At 43.9% G+C, this 19,014-nt stretch overlaps 1 protein-coding gene across 1 annotated transcript in view; it reads left to right on the forward strand.

Moving 5' to 3' along the window:
• IREB2 (iron responsive element binding protein 2) overlaps window positions 1-19,014 on the forward strand; it is a 92,407-nt gene that overhangs the window by 61,374 nt on the left and 12,019 nt on the right. The window contains exons 14-20 of the mRNA XM_044279876.1: window positions 1,542-1,677; window positions 8,268-8,352; window positions 8,438-8,594; window positions 9,945-10,069; window positions 10,485-10,589; window positions 13,053-13,195; window positions 14,200-14,347. Of these exons, the coding sequence (XP_044135811.1) occupies window positions 1,542-1,677; window positions 8,268-8,352; window positions 8,438-8,594; window positions 9,945-10,069; window positions 10,485-10,589; window positions 13,053-13,195; window positions 14,200-14,347 (899 nt within the window). The remainder of the gene's footprint in view (window positions 1-1,541; window positions 1,678-8,267; window positions 8,353-8,437; window positions 8,595-9,944; window positions 10,070-10,484; window positions 10,590-13,052; window positions 13,196-14,199; window positions 14,348-19,014) is intronic.

Here is a 19,014-nt window from a genome sequence, read left to right on the forward strand (position 1 = left end):
CCTGAGTGGCGGCCCTTCTTGTTCCGAGCCTTCTGTCTTTCCCCAGGACAGGGCTGTTCTCCATTCTGTCTCTTCCTTCCTTCTGAAGGTGGTGTTCGTCTTTCCTTTCATCAAGGCAGTCGTCCTCCCCTTCTCACCCCCGGGAACGGACACTTCACCGTTTTGGACGTTGTTTGGGCCTTGCAGTTTTTCCTTGGGGATCTCCGACTCTTGTCGACGTTTGGTCTCTTGTGTTTCCAGGAGGTCCGCGCAGAGGGTGGATGGCCTCCAGGGTGGCTTTCCTCCGCTTTCTCGGAGTGGCTTTTGCTGTGGTTGCCGCACCAAGGGCAGGGTTCTGCTTTTGGTGTCGCCATTCATTTCACCAGAGCTGTCGGTTCCTCCTGGGCCGGAGACATTAGGCTTCGGCCATGCATTTGTGCAAGGCGGTCACTGGTCTTCCTTGCACACCTTACCGAGTTCTGCAGGGTGCATACTCGGGCTTCGGCGTATGCTGCCTTGGGCCGCCTGGTCGGCAGGCGGCGGTTTTTTGATGCCTTCGGGTGCTTCGCCTTGGTGCTGTGGTCCCTCCCCTCTTGGACTGCTATTGAACGTCCCAAGGTCTTCTGTGTCCCCCAAGGAAACTGGGCGAGAAAACGAGATTTTTGTATAACTTACCAGTAAAATCTCTTTCTCGCTCTTTCCTTGGGGGACACAGCACCCACCCATTCTTTGTTTTTCTTGGCACGGTTTCCGAGTTGTTTTACCCTTTGGGTAGTTGGCTTGTTGGTTCCACTTTTGGACTTTGCCTTTTTTTCACTACTTGGACACGCAACTGGCAGTCTCTCTCTCCAGGCTGAGGGTATAGCTGTGGAGGAGGGGCTTAACAGTTTTCACTTAGTGTCACGCCTCCTAGGGAGATGAGCTATACCCAAGGTCTTCTGTGTCCCCCAAGGAAAGAGCGAGAAAGAGATTTTACTGGTAAGTTATACAAAAATCTTGTTTTTTTAGTCACCTTGACCTGACAAAAATTAGTATCGGACTGTTCTATTATGGTCCAGACGTTCCATAAAATGCAGAATGCACTCACTTTTTTTTGGTGGCTTATTTTTTTCGCATGGTATCGAGTGTCGCAATACTTTTTTATGGTATCGAAGTCTAATAAAAATGTTGGTATCGTGACAACCCTAGGTAAGACATATATTTATTTTTTATGATTTTACCGTAATTATATGTATTTTAAATTTGGTGACTACATTTTTCAGGTTAGGAGCCAATGGCTCCTTGATATATTTTTTTGGTCTGAAGCGCTGTTGATAGTGGTTGTCATTATGAGAAATCCTCTTCATTCTGCTGTTCACAATAAGCTTGAAACATGTTTTTTGTGAGCTGAGAAGGTTTGGAGCCAGGCAATGGAACTACCTGTTGAGAATGAGCAAGGAGAGGGAGCTGGCTGCAAAAAATGACCAAGTTTCAATGTGTATGCACAATTAATGTAAAAAAAACAACAACGCTGATTTATGTATTAATGCAACTTTGACAATAGTGACTTTTCAATTTTACAGGCCTGTTGGCTAAAAAGGCTGTAGAAGCTGGGCTCAAGGTGAAGCCATATATAAGGACAAGCTTATCACCTGGAAGTGGAACAGTCACTCACTACCTCACTGCCAGTGGAGTGCTGCCTTTTTTGAACCAACTAGGGTGAGAACAAGATATGCCTGTAATAGTCTCAAGTAACATATAACATTATAAGCATATTTGCACTTTAGTATAGGATAACATTTTGTTCCATTTGTCTTCGGCGTATTGCTTGTATTCTCATACATTGCTTGCTGCTCAGTCCTGTTCAGTTGAAATCCATCAGACAAGCTCTCTGCTCTCCTGAACACACATGTAAGCGGACCTCTTTACAGCCTAATAAAATTTACATGGATGAAAAGCGATGTCTGCTTTGAGCTTTCAAGAGAGAGACCTCGCCTGACGATTTCACACCTGAACGTGACTAGGTATATACACTGCTCAAAAGACTAAGACCATGAACGGTCCGTGGCATCCCGGCCTGGATTCCTGCTGAGAGCAGAAGCGCACGCCATCATTGGTTGCTATGACGCTGTGCGCTTCATGCCGCCGCTGCACTACAGTAATACACTGGTATGATCTATACGAGTGTATTACTGTAGTGCAGCGGCGGCATGAAGCGCACGGCGCCATAGCAACCAATGACGCCGTGCGCTTCTGCTCTCGGCAGGAATCCAGGCTGGGTTACCACGGACCGTGTGCATTTGGCCTAAAGGGAACACTTAAACGATACAATGTAACTCTAAGTCAATCACACGTCTGTGAAATCAACCTGTCCAGTTATGAAGCAACACTGATTGTGAATCAGTTTCTCCTGCTGTTGTGCAAATTGAACAAGCAAGACAACCCCTATAAAGGAGTGGTTCTGCAGGTGGTGACCACAGACCATTTCTCTGTTCTCAACCTTTTCGGCTGTTGTTTTGGTCACTTTTGCATTTTGTCAATGCTCTGACCCCTAGAGGTAGCATGAAATGGTGTCTAAAACCCACATCGATGTTAGCTGTGTCTGTCAGCACAGGCTCCAGAGCATGGAGCAGATACCAGGAGACATGGAGGGGGCCGTAGGAGGGCAACAACCCAGCAGCAGTACAGCTACCCCCTCCTTTGTGCAAGGAGGAACAGGAGGAGCAGTGCCAGACCCCTGCAAAATGACCTCCAGCAGGCCACCAATATCCATGTGTTTGCTCAAACTGTCAGAAACAGACTCCATGAGGGTGGCATGAGGACCCGACGTCCACAAGTCGGTGTTGGGCTTACAGGGCAATTGGCATTTGCCAGGGAACAGCAAGATTGGCAGATTAGACATTGGCGCCCTGTGCTCTTTACGGATGAGAGCAGGTTCGCACTGAGCACATGTGACAGACACAACAGAGTCTGGAGATGCTGTGGAGTACGTTCTGCTGCCTGCAACATCCTTCAGCATGACCGGTTTGGCAGGGGGTCAGTAATGGTGTGGGGAGGCATTTCTTTGAAGGGCCGCACAGCCCACCATGTGCTAGCCAGAGGTACCCTTACTGCCATTAGGTACTGGGATGAGATCCTCTGACCTATTGTGAGACCATATGCAGGTGCAGTGGTCCCTGGGTTCTTTCTGATGCATGACAATGCTAGGCCTCATGTGGCTGCAGTGTGTCAGCATTTACTGCATGATGAAGGTATTGATGCTATGGACTGGCCTGCCCGTTCCCCAGACCTGAATCCAATTAAGCACATCTAGGACATCATGTCTCGTTCCATCCACCAAAGCCACCACAGACTGTCCAGGAGTTGACTGATGCCTTAATCCATTTTCTGGGAGGAGATCCCTCAGAAGAACATCCGCCGCCTCATAAGGAGCATGCCCAGGCATTGTATGTAGGGAGGTCTTACTGGCACGTGGAGGCCACACACACACACACACACACACACTACTGAGCATTGTTTCCTTGTCTTGAGGTATTTCCACTGAAGTTGGATCAGCCTGAAAATTTATTTTCCACTTTGATTTTGAGTATCCTTCCAAATCCAGACCTCCACAGGATATTAACCCTTTCGCTAGCAGGGCTATATGGCGCTGGAACGATAGGCAAACATGGCGTCCGCTCGCCCGTGCAGCGGGCGTAATGGCCTGCGGGTCTCCACTGTTTCAAACCTGGAAGCTAGCGCTTCTTACCGGCATTCTCTGCGGCTATTAAGGATGCTGGTAATTGATTTCATTACCCTCAGCCTCACTGAAGAGGCTGACGGCATTGAAGCTGCACTTCTTATTTTGGCCATGATTGTGCAGAATTTTTTAAAATTTTTTGTTTTGTATACTCAAATACGAGCTTCAAAATCATTACAAAAAGTTTAAAAAAAAATGTAAAAAAATTAGTTTTAATATTTTTCCAATACGTCAAATGGCGTAATGGGAAAAAAAAGCTCAAAATGGCCAATTTGCCATTTTTTCATTGCTTCTCATACCCAACATTTTTTAATAAAATGTGATTAAAAAATCACACATGCTGCAAACTGGTGTCAATAAAAACTACAGATTGTCCCTCAAAAAACGAGCCCTCACACAGCTCAACAGATTGATCGGAAAAAAAAACTATCGTAACTAGGGGTGCACCGAAATGAAAATTCTGGTCCAAAACCGAAAATTCAGGATACCCCTTGACCGAAACCGAAACTGCCTTTTTGCCCAAATACTTTTAAAAGACCCCCCACCCCATAACAGTGCCATCCACAGACCCCCACCCACCCCATAACAGTGCCATCCACAGACCCCCACCCACCCCATAACAGTGCCATCCACAGACCCCCACCCAGCCCTGTGAGTAGGATGTAGAGGGGGCCTCATGAATATAATCCGTATTAATTGCACACTTTTTATAACTACTGGAGCTGGGGGCCGGAGCACAGTGAACGCACCGGCCCCCAGCTCCTCCTCCCAGTCCCTCCCCGCTATTTTCTGCCGATATGTACAAATATCGGCCGAAATGGATTAGGTGCATTTTCGGCCGATATTTTCGGCTGCCCGAATTTCGGTGCACCCCTAATCGTAACATCACCCCTAGGGGTCAATTTCTGCTCAAATACCAAGTGCCTTATCATCCCTTTTTCACCCCCTCCCTTGTATGTTATACTCCCTATGTTATACTCCCTTTGTTCTATCTGTATTCTGAAGGTGTATTGAATTCAGGATATGATTATGTCCATATACAGCTACTATTTTAACTTGCAATATTGTACAATCTCTGTCAGTCTTATGGAATAAGTCGTATTGTGAACTTCTATTTGCTATATTTGAAATAATAAAAAGAGATTTATAAAAATAAAATAAAAAAATCCTTAAATAAAACCTATAAATATGGGTTATCGTTGTAATCGTACTGACCCAGAGAATGAAGGGTGTGGGTCAGTTTTGCTGCAAACGGAACGCCGTGGGAACAAAACCCGTAAAATGGTGGAGGAATTTTTTTTAAATTTTTTTTTTCTTCTGTTTTCCACTACATTGTATGCCATAATAAATGGCATTAGAAAGTACAACTTGTTCCGCAAAAAATGGATATGTGATCGGAAATATAAAAAAAGTTATGGCTCAAGGAAGATGGGGAAGAAAAATGAAAACGAAAAAACCTCCGGCATTTAAAGGGTTAACTTTACAAAGTTTTATTGTTCTCAAAGCATTTGACTATGTAATGAATAAAGATTTGTAACTGGAATATTTCAGTCATTGAAATCTAGGATGTGGTATTTTAGTGTTCCCTTTATTTTTTTGAGCATTGTATAAGAATACAAGCAATATTTCTAATAACAAAAAAAAAAGTTTTTAGCCCATAATAAACCAAGTGCAACACAAAATTGCCCCTAAGGTGTCTGTAGCCTTTGAAAGGAGTTGTCTCATTTCAGCAAATGGCATTTTATCATGTAGACCAGGGATCAGCAACCTTAACTCCAGCTTTTGGGAAACTACAACTGCCAGCATGCTCCTTTCATTTCTACTGGAGTTCCGAGTACAGACAAGCAAGTGTGCATGCTGGGAAATGTAGTTTCACTAAGGCTGGATTCACACCTGAGCGTTTTACAGCGCGTTCCTACGCGCTGTAAAACGCTCAACAAGGAGAAACCAATGCTTCCCTATCGGCATGGTTCTCGCCTGGGCGTTTTACAGCGCGTATGATCACGCTGTAAGACGCCCCAAGAAGTACATGAGCTTCTTTGGGGCGTCTTGTCGCGCGTTCCTGTACATAGACTTTCGGGAACGCGCGACAATGGGCGTTCGCTTGTCTCTATGCGCGATTGCAAACGCCGGTACAATCGCGCATACAGAGCGCTCCATTGCGAACGCTCAGGTCTGAACCCAGCGTAAGATCTGGAGTGCCAGAGGTTGCTGATCCCTGATGTAGACAGGTAATACAATGCACTTACTAATGTATTGTCATAGTCCATATTGCTTCCTTTGCTGGCTGGATACCGCTCCTTTCCAGGGGTTATGGCCATGTCTGTACACTATTCGAAAAAGTGCCTGGCTCTCTGGTGGCCAGGACCACGGGAGCACGCATAGGCACACATGCGCAGCAGCTCCTGTCCAGACCACCTCATATCTGCAGTGCATCTGTGGCTGTAACCCTGGAAAAGAGCAGTGTATAATGTGATGGGAAAATGAATCCAGCCAGCAAAGGATGCAATATGGACAATCACAACACATTAGTAAGAGCCTTAACTTTGTCTACATCAGGGATCAGCAACCCCTGCCACTCCAGTTGTGGTGAAACTACAATTCCCAGCAAGTGCCTTGTAGTAACTTTACCTACAGGATAAATGCCATTTGCTGAAGTGAGACAACCTCTTTAACGCGGGCCTGCCTCCTCTCTTGATATGTCTGTTTTAGTAACTACTTGCATTCCTACTTGTAATAACAATTGCGGAGTATATTTTCATATAACTGTGTTGTACTGTCCCTCCATTATTCCTACTACATGTTTTATGAATGAATTGTTAGCGGTTTGCAATAAAAGTGCAACTGGGGTTACCTGTTGGGAGTTTGTCCCTGAACATTCTGTCACCGGCAGCATTGATTGGATAGTTTCAGACTGGGCACAGACACACGCCAAATGGTAAGACCCAGATGACCCTTTATTGCAGTCTGCTGACAATTTATTCATAAAGTTCTAGTAGGAATAAAAGAAGAATAGCACAACATGGTTATATGTAAAGATTCTCCAGAATTACTACATGGTGAACACAGGTGACAGGTCCTCTTTAAGTGTAATATCTGTCCAGAGTGGAAACAAAATCCAGGCACATATTGCTGTCCTAAGATACATTTCTCAACTGGTCACAGATTGTATTTCTGAATATCCTGCCCATGGTTATGTACTGTATGTAGTATTTAGTGAAAAATTATAAAAGGGGTTGTGCAGCCAGTACATACTGATGACCTATCCTCAGGATAGGTCTTCAGTCTCTGACCTGTTTGGGTCTGACTCCAGTCACCCCCGCTGATTAGCTGTTTGAAGTTGTTGTGGTGGCAGTGCTCGTGCGAGCTCTACTCCTCTTCAGGATTACACTGCGCGTTCTACTCCTCTTCAGGATTACACTGCGCGTTCTACTCCTCTTCAGGATTACACTGCGCGTTCTACTCCTCTTCAGGATTACACTGCGCGTTCTACTCCCCTTCAGGATTACACTGCGCGTTCTACTCCCCTTCAGGATTACACTGCGCGTTCTACTCCCCTTCAGGATTACACTGCGCGTTCTACTCCCCTTCAGGATTACACTGCGCGTTCTACTCCCCTTCAGGATTACACTGCGCGTTCTACTCCCCTTCAGGATTACACTGCGCGTTCTACTCCCCTTCAGGATTACACTGCGCGTTCTACTCCCCTTCAGGATTACACTGCGCGTTCTACTCCCCTTCAGGATTACACTGCGCGTTCTACTCCCCTTCAGGATTACACTGCGCGTTCTACTCCCCTTCAGGATTACACTGCGCGTTCTACTCCCCTTCAGGATTACACTGCGCGTTCTACTCCCCTTCAGGATTACACTGCGCGTTCTACTCCCCTTCAGGATTACACTGCGCGTTCTACTCCCCTTCAGGATTACACTGCGCGTTCTACTCCCCTTCAGGATTACACTGCGCGTTCTACTCCCCTTCAGGATTACACTGCGCGTTCTACTCCCCTTCAGGATTACACTGCGCGTTCTACTCCCCTTCAGGATTACACTGCGCGTTCTACTCCCCTTCAGGATTACACTGCGCGTTCTACTCCCCTTCAGGATTACACTGCGCGTTCTACTCCCCTTCAGGATTACACTGCGCGTTCTACTCCCCTTCAGGATTACACTGCGTGTTCTACTCCCCTTCAGGATTACACTGTGCGTTCTACTCCCCTTCAGGATTACACTGCGCGTTCTACTCCCCTTCAGGATTACACTGCGCGTTCTACTCCCCTTCAGGATTACACTGCGCGTTCTCTGGAAAGCCTTGGCGGAACAGTGTAATCTCAGAGGAAGTAGCACTCGCACCGCCTCTTCAAACAGCTATCTGGCAGAGTGACTGAGAGTCGGACCCTCAGCAATCAGATAATGACCTATCCTGAGTATAGGTCATCAATATGTACTGGCTGTACAACCCCTTTAAGTCTTTGTTCTTCAGGCGCTAACTGTAGATAAATGGACAAGCATGGTATTTTGGAGAGCCTTGATGTGACAGCTAATTGCAACATTTGCATTTCTGTTAACAGGTTTGACATTATTGGGTATGGATGCTCAAGGTGTGTTGGCAATAGCAATCCTTTACCAGAGGAAATCGTCAGTGCTATTAAGGAGGTATGCTGATACAACCGGTCCTTTTTATATATCTGAGTCAGTTGCGTTCCACACTTATACATTTAATGTGTTCCTTTGTTTTTAGGGGGAACTGGTGGCATGTGGTGTTTTCTCTGGAAACAAGCATTTTGAGGGGAGTAGGTGTAGTTTTATCCGTGCCAATTACTTGGCCTCCCCACCTCTGGTTGTCGCCTATGCATTGGCAGGCACAGTAAACCTAGACCTGCAAACAGATGCTCTGGGTAAGTATTAAATACATATATCTTGAGATGTTCTGGACTCGGAAGACAATAGTTTTATCGGATTCTGTAATTTTTTATTTATTTTTTAAACACAATCAGAATGTAAGGTTAAGATAAGATTTCAGGTAATCTAACTTTTGTCATAATGACAAGAAAGGAAATAATGGCTGCCTTCAGGTTTTTTTTTTTTTTTACCTTTTAAAAGAACCAGATTAATAAAACGCGGTTCTTTCTTGCCCCCTGCAGCCTACCGCAGCGCTGTTTTCATTTCTTAGAGCACCGTTTTCATTTTTGAAGAGCCCACTGATTGTTTTATATGAACAACAAAATGTGATGCTAATTTCAAGAAAAATGTCAAAGTAGAAGTACATGTGCTTTACATTTGCCCACATGGGCCTAAAACCATGTGTCCCTACCCACTGCAGAAACCATGTCAAGACGTTACATGTCATTTTGTTTTTTGATGGAGGAAAAATCTGTGGGATGTCATTTGTGGCTGGATTTCAAGCAAACTTCCAGGATCCGCATAAAATTTCCTCTCTTGGGCTCCATTCACACGTCCGCAATTTCGTTTCCGCATTTTGCGGAATGGAATTGCGGACCCATTCATTCCTACGCACTTCGTTCCGCAAAAAAAATAGAACATGTCCTATTCTTGTCCGCAATTGCGGACAAGAACAGGCATATTCTATTAGTGCCGGCAATATGCAGTCCGCAAAATGTGGAATGCACATTGCCGCTTTCCGTGTTTTGCGGCTCTGTGAATCTGGAAAACACGTTGCGGACGTGTGAATGGAGCCTTAGGGTACATTCACACGACCGTATCATTTTATCCGATCCGAATCCGTTCCGCGTTTTGCGTAATAGATGCGGATCCATTCATTTCTATGGGTGAATAAAATGTGCAGACAACGTTCAGTTTGTTGTCCGCATCAGTGTTTCCACATTTCTAGTCCGCAAAAATATGAAGCTTGTACTACTATTGTCCGCACAGATCGGTCTGTAGCCTCATTCAAGTCTCTGGATCCGCAAATAGCGGATGACATACGGAATGGTTTCCGTATGTCATCTGTTTTTTGCGGATCAGTTTCCGTATGTGAAGGCCTTAATAATTTTTGGGGGGTTTTGTTGCGGACCATAAAAAACAGAAGACATACGGGACACAAACAGAAGTAATTTGTCTGCAAAATGCAGACACACAGTTCCGTTATTTGCAGACCGCAAAACGGAAAGGATTACACACGGTCGTGTGTACCCTTAATTGTAGGCCACATTATTGTATCGGTCACGTATGCAAGTTTTCTGAATTTGACTAAATGTGTAAATAATTCACTTTATGCCATTTTTCAGGGGTGAATGCTCAGGGCGAGAAGGTCTTCCTACGAGACATTTGGCCCAGCCGTGAAGAGATCTTACAAGTTGAAGAGAATCTTGTTATACCGTCCATGTTCAAAGAACTGAAAATAAAAATAGAGGTACAAAAAATACATATGAATAACACAACCATGTTGTGTCTGGGAATCGGTACGTGTGTTGGCCTCATCTCCTTGGCCGATCACAGCTTCCTTGACCCAAACTGAATGTATCATAGGTCGAAGCCGTCTGTCTGATGACGTGAGCACACTGCAATAGCTCTGCGATCAGTTGGAGACTGACTGTATGATAAATTACTATCATACAGGCATTTCTGGTCAGGTGTGAATCAGCTCTTCTCAGATATATGACTATGCTGCTAAATTAAACTGACTACATTGTTAATTAAGCTGATTTTGTGATCTATGTGATTGGTAGGAGTATGTACTACTGTTACATATGTTATTTTTTGCCATTAGCAAACTGTATCGCTGGTAACCATTCTTTCTATCTATCTATCTATCTATCTATGTAAAGAAACAAAATACAAGGTGGAACCTTTTGGACTCTCCTGAAAGCACTTTATTCCCGTGGGACCTTAGATCCACCTACATTAGAAGTCCTCCCTTTTTCAACAGGCTGGTATGTAAAACTCCGTTTTTTTGTTTTTTAATTTATTTTTTATATCTCAATGTGAATATGTAATTAAAAAATGCCTTAGGCTATTTTAACACTCACGTTTTTGGCGGATGCATCATGGACCTGCAAAAACTGATCCGTTACAATAATACAACCACATGCATCCGTCATGAATTGACCCGTTTGTTATAACTGTAACATAGCTAAGATGGATCAGTCTTGAACTCCATTGAAAGTCAATGAAAGACAGATCCTTTTTCTGTTGTCAGAGAAAACTGATCCGTTCCCATGGACTTACATTGTGTGCCAGGACGGATCTGTTTGGCTCAGTTTCGTCAAGCAGGCAGCGTTTTGGTGTTCGCCTCCAGAGCAGAATGGTGACTAAACCTAGGCAAACTGATGCATTCTGAGCGGATCCTTTTCCATTCAGAATGCATTAGGGCAAAACTGATCCGTTTTGGACCGCTTGTGAGAGCCCATGACGGATCACACAAATGGAAAGCCAAAACGCCAGTGTGAAAGTAGCTTTAGCCATATTGAAGTGTCCCGTTTCCATTTGAAGAATTTCTGGAAGGAATGGTCGAAGTTTGTCAGTAAGCTCACTTAGGCATGTTATCATGAGTTATGTATAAATCGCTACATTTATTCTTTTAAAAAAAAATTTATTGTCTTTCGTCTGGTCATGCTTTTTCCAGCACCCTGTATAAACTGTAACTTGAATATAAACTCTGCATTCAGTGCTCCCTTTTGGACTTGAGAAGAAATATGGATTATCCTGTTTTTGGTACTACACTTATGCTACTTTTAGCTATTAGCGTCTATGACATGAGTGACAAAGGAACACTGGAAAATGTGCATGGAGTGGGAATTAAAGAATGTTTACAGTGCTAGGGATAGAGTATGACCAGCATAGTGGAAGAATACCCATAAGAGTAATCGAGTTGTGGATATGACACAAAGATCTACAAACATTTGGAGAGTCTTCAGACACTTTCACTTCGTTCACTTTATGTTGCAGCCTTGTGCCAAAATAAATAATTAAAAATTCTAATTTTTCTGCTAAGTACCCCATATTGGCAGTGAAAACAGAATGTTCAAGATCTTTCCTAATTTTTTTAAAAGGAAAAACTAAAATCTTAACATCTTGCATTGACATAAGTATTCAGACCCTTTACTCAGGACTGAAGCACATTTGGAAGCGATTACAGCCTCCAGTCTTCTTGGGTAAGAGACCACAAGGTTTTCACACCTGGATTTGGGGATTTTCTGCCATTCTTCTCTGCAGTTCCTCTAAAGCTCTGTCAGGTTGGATGGGGACTGTCAGTGGACAGCCATTTTCAGGTCCCTCCAGAAATGTTTGATTGGGTTCAAGTTGTCTGTAAGCCACTCCTTTGTTGTCTTGGCTGTGTGTTTAGGGTCATTGTCTTGTTGGAAGGTGAACCTTCGGCCCAGTCTGAGGTCCAGAGCACTCTGGATCAGGTGTTCATTAAGAATATCTCCGTACTTTGCCCCATTCAGCTTTCCCTCAACTTTGACCAGTCTCCCTGTCCCAGCTACTTGGAAACACCCCCCACAGCTGCCACCACCATGCTTCACTTTAGGGCAGGTGATGAGCAGTGCCTGGTTTGCTCCTGACATGATGGTTAGAATGGAGGCCAAAAAGTTCAATCTTGGTTTCATCAGACCAGAGAGTTTTGTTTCTATAGGGAGGCTTTATATGTCTTCCTAAGGAAAGGTTTCTTTCTGGCCACTCTGCCATAAAGCCCAAATTGGTGTAGTGCTGCAGTGATGGTTCTCCCATTTGCTCCAAAGCTCAGCCAGAGTGACTATTAGATTCTCGGTCATCTCTATTACCAAGTTCCTTTTGCGCCGATTACTTAGTTTGGTGGTGCGGCGGCCAGCTCTAGGAAGAGTTTTGGTTGCTCCAAACGTCTTCCATTTGCCATTTAAGAATTATGGAGGCCACTGTGCTCTTGGAAACTTTCACTGCAGCAGAAATGTTTTTGTACTCTTCTCCAGATCTGCGCCTTCACACAATCCTGTCTCTGATCTCTACAGGCAGTTCTTTCCTCCTCATGGCTTGGTTTTTGCTCTGATATTCATTGTCAGCTGTGAGACCTTGTATAGACAGGGGTGTGTCTTTCCATCGCATGTCCAATCAAATGAATTTGCTACAGATGGACTCCAGTCAAGGTGCAGAAACATCTCAAAGATGATCAAGAGAAATGGGAGGGCCCCCAGAGTTAAATTTCAAGGGTACTTGCAAAGGGTCTGAATTCTTAAGTCCATTCGAAAAAGTTTTTCCCTTCACAGTCTATTGTATTTCAGCAGTAATGTTTTCCTATCCTGTACCAGTCAAATCAACATTTCATGATTGACTATTTTAAGGGAAAATAATGTGTTTTTTATATTCTATTTTTACCATTGAATAAAAAAGAATCTTATTTTTGGCATTGTTCGTTTTAGGACAAGGTCTCAGCACCTCTGACAACAATTGAACGAGCCAATGTATTACTTTATTTAGGGGATTCCGTCACTACTGACCACATTTCGCCGGCGGGAAGCATCTCTCGTACAAGTCCTGCTGCCAAGTACTTGATTCAGAGAAAGTAAGTTTTTTCCATATTAAACCTTTATGCTAGAGTCACACATTCAGTTTTTTTACTGTCTCTGGTGCAGTTTTCAAGCCAAAGCCATAAGTACCGGTAGATTCAAAAGAAATGTAAAGGAAGCACGGGCTACTTTCACATCTCCGTTTTTGCTGGATCCTTCAGGTGATCAGCAAAAACACATCCCGTATATAATACAACTGTCTGTATCCATTCAGAACGGATCCGGTTGTATCATATCCCAAATGAACAAGACTAATCCGGCACTAAATCCATTGTAATTCAATGGTGGACGGATCCGTTTTCTTGTGTCCAAAAAATATGGTTCAGTCACCGTTTCATGACGGATCCGTATTGATACGCTACTTGCAGCGCTTTTGTGTTAGTCATTGGAAAGGAACAGAATGCATTCTGGTACACTCTGTTCATTTCGGTTTTGTCCCCATTGGCAATGAATGGGGACAAAACGGATGCGTTTTCCTCTGGTTTTAAGATCCTATGACGGATCTCAATAGCAGAAAGCAAAAGCGCAGGTGTTGAAAGTAGTCTTAGGCCGCTTTCACACAAGCGAGTTGTACACTCCGGACTCGGCGCATGAGTGCAACACAGCATCCGTCCTGAACTTCCAGCACTGCCGGGGTCGGCATAGCATTATATTGATTTATGATGCTATGTAACCCTTACAGTTCTGGAATGTATTGGATAACACTGACAGCATTATGTCACTATTATCTAATACATTCCAGACCTCTAAGGGTTACATAGCTTCATGAATCAATAAATACTATGTGACCCTGTCAGTTCTAGGAGGTCAGGACAGGTGCTGCGAGTCTGGAGTGTGAAAGTGGCCTGCCTTACCCTTCTTTCTGGATCCACTTCTGGCTTTGACTTAAAAATCTGTACCACAAACTGCTTGTGTGATTCCACCCACATGCCCATCTCGGCAACTTGCATTTTTCCATCTTATTTATTGTTGTGTAACTCCTTCTTTTTTTATCATGTAGCTTAGTGCCAAGAGAGTTTAATTCATATGGGGCCCGCAGAGGCAATGATGCTGTGATGACTAGAGGAACGTTTGCTAACATGAAACTTTTTAACAAGCTTGTTGGAAAAAGTGGGCCAAAAACCATCCATTTTCCATCAGGACAAATGGTGAGTAATAAAATGCTTTTCAGAATGTTCTTCCTGTTTAAATAAAAGTTTCAAAATGTGAAGAGACTCCACTTGTTCACAGGTTATGTTCACACCACATCTGTGTACATTCAGCCTATCTGCTTGGAAATGCTCCTAGCACATATGGTAAATGTTGTGTCCATAGACCTCTCTTTGTGTATGCCCCAGCACTGTGATCACTGACTGTCCAGTAAAAATGCCTATTAAAGAATACCATAGGTAGTCCTAACTAGTAAATGATTATTTCAGTAATCGAGTATTGAATCAATTAATTTTTTGCGATTAATCGCGTAATCTAATAAGAAAAAATGAATTATTAGACTGTTTTCCTTTATAAAAACTCATCAGTCTCCAAACACCCTTCGTTTCCCCCGTGTGCGATCAGCCGAAGTGCGTCAGTTCCCCCAGTGCCTTCAGCTCTCCCACACCCCAGTACCATCAGCCCCTCAATGCCATCCATTGTCATGTCCCCCAGTGCCATCAGATCAGCCCGTCCGTGCCATCCATTGCTGTCCCCCTTCAGTGCCATGTCCCCAGCGCCAGTGAAATAAAATACTTACCTTTCCTGTAGGGGCGCTGCTCCACAGCTCCTTCCTCTTTTTCTCCACGCGCTGCACTGTATCCTGACGTTACACAGCGTCGGGTCATAGTGCGCGCTTACGTGCACTATGACCTGACGATGTGTCAGGATCCAGTGCAGCGCGGTACAGGCCGGCGGGTGACCACGAAGCGGTAAGTAACAGCAAGCGCTTTACTCCCACTCCGTTGTCACATGACACAAACGAATCCTCGATGCAAAAAATTTGCATTGAGGATTTTTTTGTGTCGAATTGCTTGATTCAATCGTAATAGTTTCAGCCCTAGTCCTAATAGATAGTAGTAACATAGTACATAAGGCCGAAAAAAGACATTTGTCCATCCAGTTCGGCCTGTTATCCCGCAAGTTGATCCAGAGGAAGACCCCTCTCTAGTAGCTATAGCCTGTAATATTATTAAGCTCCAGAAATACGTCCATGACCCTCTTGAATTCCTTTATTGTACTCACCATCACCATCTCCTCAGGCAGAGAGTTCCATAGTCTCACTGCTCTTACCGTAAAGAATCCTTTTCTATGTTTGTGTACAAACCTTCTTTCCTCCAGACGCAGAGGATGTCCCCTCGTCACAGTCACAGTCCTGGGGATAAATACAGACGTGGACAAAATTGTTGGTACCCTTTGGTCAATGAAAGAAAAAGTCACAATGGTCACAGAAATAACTTTAATCTGACAAAAGTAATAATAAATTAAAATTCTATAAATGTTAACCAATGAAAGTCAGACATTGTTTTTCAACCATGCTTCAACAGAATTATGTAAAAAAATAAACTCATGAAACAGGCATGGACAAAAATGATGGTACCCCTAGAAAACACAGAACATAATGTGACCAAAGGGACATGTTAATTCAAGGTGTGTCCACTAATTAGCATCACAGGTGTCTACAACCTTGTAATCAGCCATTGGGCCTATATATATGGCTCCAGGTAATCACTGTGTTGTTTGGTGATATGGTGTGTACCACACTCGACATGGACCAGAGGAAGCAAAGGAAAGAGCTGTCTCAAGAGATCAGAAAGAAAATTATAGACAAGCATGTTAAAGGTAAAGGCTATAAGACCATCTCCAAGCAACTAGATGTTCCTGTGAGTACAGTTGCACATATTATTCATAAGTTTAAGATCCATGGGACTGTAGCCAACCTCCCTGGACGTGGCCGCAGGAGGAAAATTGATGACAAATCTAAGAGACGGATAATCCGAATGGTAACAAAAGAGCCTAGAAAGACTTCTAAAGAGATTCAAGGTGAACTTCATGCTCAAGGAACATCAGTGTCAGATCGCACCATCCGTCGTTGTTTGAGCCAAAGTGGACTACATGGGAGACGACCAAGGAGGACACCATTGTTGAAAACGAATCATAAAAAAGCAAGACTGGAATATGCCAAACTACATGTTGACAAGCCACAAAGCTTCTGGGAGAATGTCCTGTGGACAGATGAGACAAAAATCGAAGTTTTTGCCAAGGCACATCAGCTGTATGTTCACAGACGAAAAAATGAAGCATATCAAGAAAAGAACACTGTCCCTACTGTGAAACATGGAGGAGGCTCTGTTATGTTCTGGGGCTGCTTTGCTGCGTCTGGCACAGGGTGTCTTGAATCTGTGCAGGGTACAATGAAATCTCAAGACTATCAAGGAATTCTAGAGAGAAATGTACTAGCCAGTGTCAGAAAGCTTGGTCTCAGTCGCAGGTCATGGGTCTTGCAACAGGACAATGACCCAAAACACACCGCTAAAAACACCCAAGAATGGCTAAGAGGAAAAAATTGGACTATTCTAAAGTGGCCTTCTATGAGCCCTGACCTCAATCCTATTGAGCATCTTTGGAAGGAGCTGAAACATGCAGTCTGGAAAAGGCACCCTTCAAACCGGACACAACTGGAGCAGTTTGCTCATGAGGAGTGGGCCAAAATACCTGCTGAGAGGTGCAGATGTCTCATTGACAGTTACAGGAAGCGTTTGATTGCAGTGATTGCCTCAAAAGGTTGCGCAACAAAATATTAAGTTAGGGGTACCATCATTTTTGTCCATGCCTGTTTCATGAGTTTATTTTTTTACATAATTCTGTTGAAGCATGGTTGAAAAACAATGTCTGACTTTCATTGGTTAACATTTATAGAATTTTAATTTATTATTACTTTTGTCAGATTAAAGTTATTTCTGTGACCATTGTGACTTTTTCTTTCATTGACCAAAGGGTACCAACAATTTTGTCCACGTCTGTAGATGATGGGATAGATCTCTGTACTGACCCTTGATATATTTATATATACAGATGCCTGTACTTTTTGTATGCTCTTTCAGAATAGAGCAAAAAAATAATGAATTTCTTTGTTAATGCGTTCTGCTATTATAAAAAAAATATAATAAAGTTTTTTTTTTAAAGTTATCACTGTCAAAATGCCACTCTTACCTATAAAATATATGTAGAAATTATTGAGCATTATTTTCGCTCTAAAATTGATATGATGATTGAAAGTGAAGATTCACTTTAAAAGTGGTTTTCCATGATTTCCTCAGGTTTTTAGTTTGCACCCATGGCAGTGTTTCATCCAATGAAAGGATCATACTCGGTCACTGCCTCACGGGCGCAGTCAGCGATCTTCTGGTGTTAGGCTTGCTTAAAGGGAGTCTGTCATCACAGTTTCACCTTTTTAACCCTTCCCATAGCTTTCTAGCAGCATTACAGTTGATAAAAACGTTACCTTTATAAGCAATCGTGGACTTATAAAACTGGCAAAAATCATCTTAGTAGGATATGCAAATGAGGGCTCGCAAGTGCCCAGGGGCGGCATCAACCTTGTAGGTGCCCAGGCAGCTCTGCCTTATCGTCGCTTCCCCCCGCCTAGTCTTTCCCTCTGCCCGCCCATCTTCTTACTACTACTCTCGCCGAGATCCCGCACCTGTGGCAAAAGTTAGCCGGCGCATACGCATTAATCACTGTGATGCCGTACCAGGAATGGATCTCGGCGAGAGAAGAAGTAAAAAGATGGGCGGGCAAAGGGAAAGACTAGGCGGGGGAAGCGACGATAAGGCAGAGCTGCCTGGGCACCTACGAGCCCTCATTTGCATATCCTACTAAGATGATTTTTGCCAGTTTTTTTAAGTCCACGATTGCTTATAAAGGTAACGTTTTTATCAACTGTAATGCTGCTAGAAAGCTATGGGAAGGGTTAAAAAGGTGAAACTGTGATGACTTAAAAGACCCATGACGTACATGTACTTCATGAGGTCTGCGGGGCTCTGGGGGAAGATCGGGGTGGAATCGCTGCACCATGGCTGCTCTTGCAGGCAGCCATGCCAGGAAAGAGCAGCATGGTGCCGATCCACCCCCTGCAGCTCCAAGCGCTGCGTTTGGCCGATCAATGTGTCGGTCACAGCGCAGCGCAGGAAGCTGTCAGCAACTGCGGGAAGGGTCGGGAGGAGGTTGGTAGCCGGTGCTGAACTGGTCAGAAGCGGTCATCACAACGGAGGTGAGGCAGGGGACACCAGTGTTTTGGGTCCCCTGCCAGCGCTGCGATTGGCTGGAACAACGCTCCAGCCAATGGCAGCACTAGTAGCTGCACAGGAAGAGGCAGAACTTCCCTGCAAGCAGCCATTCTAGCTGGTGACTACTTGCAGAGAGGTTCTGTGCTGCTGTGGCCTGCTGGGACTTGTGGTGCACCACCACTGCGAATTTAACCCCTTTGCTGCTGGAAAGAAGAAAGAACAACATCTGGAATAGCTGCACAGATTTATTTATTTTTCATTTGCAGCTGTTCTAGATCCCTCCCTCCCTGTCCCTTTCCACCCCCCGTTTCACCCATCCTTTTTTTACAGACACCATTTGGTCCGTGCACTTTTTTTTTTTTTTTCTGCAGAAGACTTTTTGTGCAGAAAACTTTTTTTTTTTTTACAACTTTTCTTCTAAATTTTATTTCAAATTTATTACAAGCCCCTTCACGTGTAAGAAACAGTACATACACACAAATTATTAAATCCAAAAGATCCACTGGACCCAGGAGATCAATATTTTTAATCCAATAGTCATGAGACTAATAATTCCT

Source organism: Bufo gargarizans, chromosome 2 (genome assembly GCF_014858855.1).
Source record: "Bufo gargarizans isolate SCDJY-AF-19 chromosome 2, ASM1485885v1, whole genome shotgun sequence".
Lineage (NCBI taxonomy): Eukaryota > Metazoa > Chordata > Amphibia > Anura > Bufonidae > Bufo > Bufo gargarizans.